The sequence below is a fragment of the Crotalus tigris genome, unplaced genomic scaffold (genome assembly GCF_016545835.1).
Source record: "Crotalus tigris isolate CLP2741 ecotype Arizona unplaced genomic scaffold, ASM1654583v1 scf7180000021340.130475, whole genome shotgun sequence".
Lineage (NCBI taxonomy): Eukaryota > Metazoa > Chordata > Lepidosauria > Squamata > Viperidae > Crotalus > Crotalus tigris.
In genome coordinates this window covers 93,481-102,829 of record NW_024098459.1, presented here as the reverse complement: position 1 = coordinate 102,829, position 9,349 = coordinate 93,481, and the positions used below count along the sequence as shown (strand labels likewise).

General features: G+C 36.0%; 1 protein-coding gene across 1 annotated transcript in view; it reads right to left on the bottom strand.

Annotated features, from left to right (window-relative positions):
* Nucleotides 1–687: 687 nt before the first annotated feature.
* Nucleotides 688–9,349, bottom strand: part of LOC120320382 (testican-1-like) — a 38,772-nt gene continuing 30,110 nt past the window's right edge. Inside the window, exon 6 of the mRNA XM_039370020.1 lies at nucleotides 688–8,722. Within this exon, the coding sequence (XP_039225954.1) occupies nucleotides 8,541–8,722 (182 nt within the window). The 3' untranslated portion in view covers nucleotides 688–8,540. The remainder of the gene's footprint in view (nucleotides 8,723–9,349) is intronic.

The following is a 9,349-nucleotide window of genomic DNA, read 5'->3' as shown; positions in this document are numbered from 1 at the left end:
GCTTTTGTGGTAATTTCAAAAGGTCTCTAAAAGACTGGCCATAAGCTGTAGATTCCTTATATAGGAATCTGTTCAGTACAGGTAGTCCTCAACCAAAATTAAGCCCAAAATTTCTTTTGCTAAGCAGGACAGTTTTTGCCCCATTTTATGACCTTTCTTGCCACAGTTGTTAAGTGAATCATTAGCGTTGTTAAGTTAGTAACATGGTTGTTTGTTAAGTGAATCTAGCTTGCTTGTTGACTTTGCTTTTGGGAAGGGTGCAAAAGGTGATCACATGACCCCAGGACAATGCAGGCTGTCATAAACACATGCCAGTTGCCAATACATGAATTTTGATTGTGTGATCATGGGGATGCTACAACAGTTGTAAGTGTGAAAAACAGTCATAAGTCACTTTTTTCAGTGTTGTTGTAACTTTGAATGGTCATTAAAGGAAAGGTTGTAAATCAAAGACTACCTTAAACAAGTATTCACACTTAAACAAAGCCCAATGTATATCTGCTGAAATTCATGAAGTTCAACAATACAGTTATCTCAAGTGTGTTCCAGGGTAAAGGAATTGCTGCTATATACTGTAATCCAAGTTGAAATAAGCTTCTCTGCTACAGACTATCTCCTTTTGGGTATATTATACACAGTTTGCCATTTTACAAGTTTTTAGCAATATAAAAATCAGACAGTAAGGCATCGCGGACAAATCAAAATTTATTAAGACAGACAAAAATGCAACTACTTTGGACTACAATTCAGCATTTACAATTAACCAAGGAAATCAGCAAAATATTCACATTCCTTTTAAGTTTTCATAGGGAAAAAGCATTCAAAATTTACTAGACTACTCTAACCATGATATTTGTACATTCCATCTACAGTTAGGGACATGAAACTGAAACACTTAATATTTGGACCTCTCCTTACAACGCTACACATTAAGCAGTAACAGATGTCAGCAGCATTGAGAAAAGTATAAGAAGACCAAGTACCATGCACTGTAGAAAGGGCTCTTAGATGCTTATGACTTAGACATTCAGTGTGGTTAAAGCAAATTGAATGACAGAAAGAAAGGAGAGCTGGGAAAGCAACAAACTTAGAGAAAAAAGGTGAGATTTCAAATGCTTTGATGGCAGTGAGAATCCAGGATTTATTATGTATCATCAAGCTAAGGGTAAGCCTATTAAGCCTATTGTAGGAGGGGAAAAAAGCATACACATAACTTTGCCATGTGCTAACAGGTGTGAGTTATTTCTTATTGTTGGATTGTGCCCCACATCATTTGCTGCTTAAAGAATATTAGTATCCAAATCTCTGTAACAAAAGTGAAACCAAAGAAACCAATAAATGTATTATTTTATAGATGAGTCCTGGATGGGAAATACGAACTATAAGAATAAATATGAAATGGATAGATGAAGAATTCAGCAAAGAGGAACAGTTTGCTCCTGCACATCCTTACTTAAGAAGCTCATGAGGCTCTATGTGAGAAGTTTTATCATGCATAGGCTCATCTCTTATGTATCTCCATACTGAATTCTGTGTTAAGGTGGCAACACCAGCTTCCCTCCAGCATTTTCTGTCACCTTCAAGAGTTATCCTAAGCAGAATTTGCTCAGGGCCTTTCCCTCTGCAATTCCCAGCATATTCCTCCTGCTGCCCGAGGAATCCCTCAACCTGTTGTAACAGGGGAAGAAAGCAACTGTCAAAATATCCCTGTCTATCAGTTCAAAGGCAGTCCTCATTTAGGAACAACTTGGTGTTAAGCGATTCAGTCACTTAGTGAAACTGTGACTGTGCTTATTATCTTCTGCTTCCCTTTGCTTTACAGACTTCTGGAGATCGTAAAATGTTACGATTGGTCATAAAGTTATTTTTTCATCATAATTCAAACTGTCACTAAACGAGGCAGTTGCTAAATGAAAATATCAATATTGGCATCTGAGCTTTTCATCTTGGATACAACCTATGCAGAATTTCAGAGGAGGCTGTGAACCAATGAACCAAAGCTCTGTTTTGTGGGAACAGCACGTGAAATGCAACGTGAAACCATAATGATTCTTTTAGTAAAGATAATGTAACAAAATAAGGCAGCAGCCCTAAAAGCTTCCATATTTCAAAATGGCTCCATTTACACAGAGGGACTAATAGGTTTGAGTATTTCTGGACTGCCCTGGTTCTTTTTTTTTTATATGGGAGTTGTCAGCTTTCTAATTTTGGGAAGGTCAATGAGTCGAAGAAAAATGGAATATTTTAAGGGAAACAGAAATTAAATGAAGCTGGGGGCAAGTTAAATAGCTTTCTGTTGCCCAATGGGAGAAACAGAATACTCAATTTTGCTGTAGGGTATAATATTGGTGGCTCTGCCTTATGCAGAATTAAAGAACTCATTTATTTATTATTTTAATGAACTAAAATCCTTTTTAGAAGCATAGTTTCAAACAAGAGGGCAAAAGGCCACAGTAAGAGTTCTTATATCATGATTTTAATGGAGCTTGCATTAACCATTTAAAAGTAGGTATTAATTATGAACAAATAGAGTACTAATAATTCTAATAATCAGTGTTGATCATATAATTTATACCTCCTAAAATCATTCAATTAGATTATGAGATTTGCTTTCTAGGAAGACTTTTTACTCTGTTAATTTTGCCAAAAAAGCACCAGACTTAATTTAAAGGGGTTTTTTTTTTGCTATTGCATTTTTTTTTAATGAAGATGGTTTCTAAATATTGCTTTTGTATACATTGAAATAGCAGGCATAATCTTTATTAACATTTGTCTAAATTATTATACTGAATTCCATTCTGGGTGCTTATCCATTCATAAAACCAGTTCAGTAGATGGCAATAAACTTTGGGCAAAAACCATACTTTCGGCTTCAGAATGCCAAAATAGTCATAATAATCCAACTATAATAATGCAGATGCTGTTCTAACTATTTAGGCAAGGTTTCTATAGATGCGTCTGTTCTCCATTATATAATGTATTAGATTATGTTATATCATGTTTTTTATTGTGATATTAATCACTAAAATACAATTAAAACTGCAAAAAGGAAAATCTTGTCACAGTGCAAATCAAGAATCCAGTATGATAAGTGGAAAATCCTTGTGTTTTAAGTGTTGGCTGGAAATAGGAAAGGCCTAAAGTCACAACAATTCTATCTAAGAATCAGGTTTCCCATTGGCATCAATGTGAAATACACATTGGAGCTTCTTTTATCTAGTTATAGTACCAGGTGATGCCACTGAACTAGCGAATGGAAGAAAGGCTTCAGATGAAAGTAAATCAAAATTCTAATCTCTGGGATCTAGTGATTGTTAAAACTGTTTAGTTTTTCCTCTTGTTCTTAGATGCTATAGTCGCTAAAGTAATGAATGCCACTTATATACCTGCAATAGTTGCTCCCTCCCATGATTAGATAAGTATGCTTTGCATATCTTCTGTTGTAACCAAGTTCAGGACCATTTAGGTTATTAAAGGTTAGAATAGAAGACTGTGGCTCTTCAAATATGTCTAAAGTTAATTGATTTTCAGTACTGTTCCTCTATGCACGTACACATTGGAGAAAATGGTCATCTGCTGAAGTTAGCATTTCCTATCTAGAAGGAAAGAATTATCTGGGCAAAAATGAATAAGTGCTGTGATGCAGATATCCTGATAGGCAGCAACATGGAAGATGTACAACTTCTGAAGATGAGGATCTTCCTGTTAAAATGATGGTACTTGGGCAGTCACATTGTAAATGGATGGATGAGGTGGGTGGGTGGGATATATGAGGTAGTAGTGGAAACTCCAATAGCTGATTACAAGAAAAACTGACAGTGTCGACAATAAGTTTAGCATGGATGAGAAACAATGAGAATATTAAAAGGGAGAGTATATATCTTCTAAAAAGACAATTCATAAAACAATGGAATGGAAGCTGCATGTTTAGAGACAAGTCCACAATATGGCTTGGTCTTCAACACAGATTGCTGTTGATTATAATCTCTTTGAACCAGCTGCTGGTTCATATCACTGTATCAAAATTGAATATAATGTAGTACAAAATAACCCAATTTGTGTTCTGGTTATATGCATAGCCAAACACCATTGTTATCTTTTGTCCGGTAGCAGTTCAATCCATGAAAAGCTACAAAGTAATTTTTTTTAAAGAGAAGCTAGGACAGGAGGCCTATTATTGGTTTGGTAAGACAAAATAGTAGTTAATTATTATTATTTTCCCCTCAGCAATTTAATGAAAAATGAATTGCTGCATTCTCTGGCTTGATAGGAAAATCAGAGATGCTGCCATGGCTTTGGGTTTGGACTTGTTCTAGTTTTGCACAATTTTGCAGAGGAATAATAGGTTATAAGGCTTGCTTAGATTATCCTGTGTAGTTTTATTCTCTTGTCCCTTTCTCCAAAAGCTTATGTTTATTGTTTTCTAATGAAGCGAGTATTCCACGTGACAATGACTAGGAAATTATGCTGCCGCTTTTCAGTTCCTCCAAAGGCACAGTTCTATTCTGTTTCTTTGGCTGTCATGGGGCTACCAAGTCTTAGTCTTTCCTTTACATGCCACTGATAAATTAATATAATTATAGCTGTAGTTCCTGCAAGTTCCCACCTAAAATTAATAAGTCCATGATGGCTTATAACACACTCTTGAAATCTTGCCCACTTTCCAAGCTTAAAATGTTTTCTCTACCCAAGGGTTTCCAATCTTGGCAACTTTAAGATTCGCGAACTTCAACTCCCAGAATTCCTCAGCCAACCATTCCATGGGAGTTGAAGTCCACAAGTCTTAAAGTCTGCTCTAGACAAACAGGAAATCATATGAGAGGAAATCACAAACAGGACAATGATCACAGTTTGCAGGTACAGACAAAATGAAGATGGACCAGGGCAAGTCCTTAAGATTTTATTTTATATATGTTCTTAAAACTAAGGAGGTTGTCAGTTACATTTCATTTGTACGTAGCATATATGAAATGACTTTCTCCTTTATAATGTTCACATCTTTTGCCATAGTTTAGTTAGGATATTATATTTCAGGGAAAACATTTCAAACACCTCTTCAACAAATTGTACACCACCATATGTTGGCAACTTTAAATGCACAGAGGTACCACATACAAACGAAAACTGTATTACCCTAATTCTGTGGGATCAACAGATGGATTACAAATTTTGAAGAAATAAGAAGATAAACAAACTCTGTTTTTGTACAAGTCTATAATCAGATGAAATGTACTGTTAATATGACATTTAAACCCAACCAATCTCCTGATTTGTATTTATTAAACGTTTCGGATTAGAGTGTTTTATTTCTGAAAGAAATGTCTACTACATCCATTTTAAATCAGTGGGAACTTTATTATAGGATTTAAATAGAATTTCCTGTGAGTTGCAGAGGTGAATGCTAGTCAAATAGGAGCAATCAGAACAGAACAGAACAGAATAGAAAGAGTTGGAAGGGACCTTGGAGGTCTTCTAGTCCAGCCCCCTACTCAAGCAGGAAAACCTATACCATTTCAGACAAGTGACTGTCTAGTCTCTTCTTAAAAATCTTAAAAATCACTGATTCAATAGTCAGCAACGGGGGACATCAAACAAACATGCACATACACATATGCAAACCCTCTCAAAAAGTTTCTCCCAAGTTACTGTTTGGGTTGAAAATAAAGCTAAATGTCAGTTACTTTCCAGTGTGTAACAGACAGCATTTCATTGCACCTAAAGGGAAGGTGATTTCTAGGAGCTTTATTAAGGAGAAACCTTACCTTTAATCGGGTAAGAATGAAAAGTGGGCATTATATTACAGCTTCCAACTGGCTTTTGACTTTTCTTTAATAGCTCTGCAGCCAAATCTAAACACTATGGCAAGTGCAATTCATATTGTACATTGCACTTAACATCACTTTTCTTTGGGAGCAAACCTCATTAATTTTACAGAACTTTAAGCACAAGTCCAGGAAAAATATCTCATGGTTTGGTTTTCCGAAGTACCTTACAAGTGTGATGTGTTACAGCATTGGAATGAGAAGGTGATAGCAACATGTAATAGCTTTCCAATGCTCCAAGGTTTGACCCAGTACTCACTGCTGATGTAGCCAACAATATAACTTTTACCATCAGCTGCTACTGGTTGCATCTCTTCTAAAGGATTGTAGTTTCATGGCTTTTTTTTTTTTTTTTTGAAAGAGTGGTAGGGCTGGGAAAGAGAAAATTAGATTAACAGTTTATCTGCTAGGGAGATCTGTACAAATCTCCAATGGACATTATTGGCTATAGGCAGAGGCCAAATGGCAGTTAGGGCAGAGCCCAATGGCTTCATTGTATGTTATATTAAATGTAACAGCACACATCATAGTTTGGGTTGCTATAGATAAAGTGTTGCTTTAAAAAAAATCAAAGCTGCTATTTGAATTTCTTTATTGGGGCTCCACAGTAGAAGATAGATAGTAGAAATTTGATTCCTTAGGAGTCAAATATCAAATAACCCTAGGAATCAAATATCAAAGCCCAAAATGTGCAGTAAAATACTAGAAATCTTTGTGGGAAAAATTTCAGAAAAAGGTTCTGTCTCGGAAGTACCTTTTCTGCTGGCCAATTATTTTGGATTGCTCTCTCTGGGAGGAGTTAAACAATGTGAAAAATGTAATATTAAGCTCTCACATTTGGCATTATTTTGAAGGATTCATTTTCAGGCCATTTTGTATAACTTTCGTTGAAAAGCAACTCAGACTACATCGTGCCAGAAGCAAAAGGCATAAATAAGCCAAGTTGTAATAGAACAAGTAATGATCTGTGGGTAGATGCCATTTTGTAGTTATGTAGAAAAAATATTAGAAATTTATACCAAAGAAGTAGTATCTTTAATATACACTTTTCTTTCTTTTTTAATTTGCCTTAGAATATAAATATTTTTGCATTTGTCTTTAGTGTTAAGACTGAGGATCAAGCAGACTAAAGCAGAGATGGCCCTTAGTTTTTGCAGAATTTAAAAGATGTATGTAGTAGTTGATTTCCTTGTATTTAATAAGAAAAAATGGGCACATTATAAATGCATTGGTTGTTGCCCCAGCTCTTCCTCCACGCCCATTAAGTTTGGTCATTATGTGGACATCAAACATAATAAAATATCTGCAGTAGCACATTTATTTTCCCACAATGAATGGCAATTGAGCACAATAAGATGCTGCTATGGAGATAGGAAAATGCAGGGACGTTTATGGAATAATTCTAATCACACTCTTCTGGTTCATGAGTGTAAGTTTCTCTTGTGATGTTAACTAGGAGTGATATTAACCATGGAAACAACTGCCTAAGGTTATTTTTCTTCCAAAATGGAGCAAATAAATATTAACAATTTAAAATAAAAGAAAGACAGCTTATTACTTTTGATGGTTAGTGCCTCTGACAGTTTCAGTGCTTCCTTATGAGGAATCATTAGAGTAAATGAAAAAAAAGAAAAAAAAAGCATTTTCAGCAATCCATCGGTATGTTATTCTGGAAGTAAAGAGAAGCTTGCATAGCATTAGTGCAAACTTGATTAAAGCAAATTTGAGACTTGCAAGTCTGCAAAAAAGACTAACAAGAAGTAAAGAAATGCACTTGCGAAGCATTGCTTCCTCGTGTGTTTTGAAAAGGAGGTTCCTCTTGTTAGAAGTGGAAAGGTGAGCCTCGTGTGTAAGCATGCAAATCAACATTTTTTTTAAAAAAAAGTCAACATCACTTTCATTAACTTAAACTGAACTAAAATTGATTAATGGGTTGAAAGGTCAACTGAGATCTTGTCCTCTACACTCTTAGTCAGTGGGGAGAACTTTGAGTTTTATTGGCATTCGGTTCTCCTTTTGCAAAACAACATCAGCCAAAGTGAGAAGGAGATGAAATGAAATAATTCAGCCAAGCCAGAATGCTAAAGCAATTTGAACTTTTCTAACAGGTTCTGCATAGCAAGAGAAAAAGATCACCTGCCTTAGCTGCTGAAAAGAAAGCAGAGTGGTAGCTGACAGCAAATGACACAATGAAAAAAAGACTAACTCTGGACCAACTCCCCCCTTCTGTTTTATTCAAAATGATATTCTGCATGAATGGGTTTAACTCTGAAAAAAGTGAAAAACAAACGAGAACGATGCATGCGGTGATTCCGAACAGCAGAAGAATTTGAGAGTGAAAGTGGTTTTCCAAATTAATATAGAGCATACAAAATGAAATCAAGTGGCAAGAGAATTGTCCTTACTGGCAGTATGGTGGTCACAGGAGCCCAAATGCACATGTGTGTATAAAGTATAGAAGGAGCACCACATGCAAAAGGTCTTCCCAGCTCACTTTAGTGACAGATTCAGCTATGCATGCTGATCTCCAGCGTGCCTGTGGCTGTGTGGCTACCAGTAAAGTAAAAGGAAAGCCCAATTGGGAAGGAGATCCGTGTGCCTACTGGGAGGCCCATAACAGTTATTGACTGTGTGATGCCAGATGTTTCCATTATCTCTGCGGAGATACAAAATGAATTGTGATATTGTGCAAAACATGAGTCCTCAGAGTTATGGGAACTACCATATATACCCAATTTCATCATCCTTGTCATCATCTTCATCTTCATCATCCTCGTTGGTTGCTCTTACATGTATCTTCTGTTTGTCCTTTTTTGCTTCTTCATGTACTTCTTCCAGGTCATCCAACAATAACACTGATCCACCACTACCAAAATCCCCTGAGGTTTCTTGTTCTTCTTCTGCAAAAGGGAAGAAATCACTGCTATAATTTAAGCCCAGTTGCCTGCCTTGGCATGTTAACTGTTTCATCCATTAAATTATACTCATTCTTCTTGTCAGTTTTATTTTTAGACATTTCCCCCACAATGAACCATATCACAATGGGAACTCAAAAGAGCATAACAGTCCTGGCAGAATATAAATGGAACGAGAAATATTCCAATTGTGATCCTATCTACCAAGTCAAATAAGAAGATAGGGTAAGAAATGTGATGTGGTTCTGCATTAAAATAATTATGTGGTTGATTTAACACTTTGGTTGTTGGCCGCATGGTGTATACAGATTTGAGTTTCAAACAGTGTGTGCTTTAAGAGCTGAGTGGATGTTCCCCCCAAAGATCAATAGTAGCAGACAAACTTTCCTGACAGTCAGCTTGTCTATAACTCTGGCAGGTTTCACTTTTCTTAATCGAAAGTGTGCCTTAATAAAGAATCCATATTTTGATTTCTCCTTCGTATTAAGAAAAAATTTAGATGTTTAGAGCTCATTGTGCACAAAGCTGCTTGTTTTTAAATCTTGCTTGCTGAAAAGAAGAAGGAAGGGAGAAAATCCTCACCTAGACTCTCGGTTCTTATTCCAGAGTCAT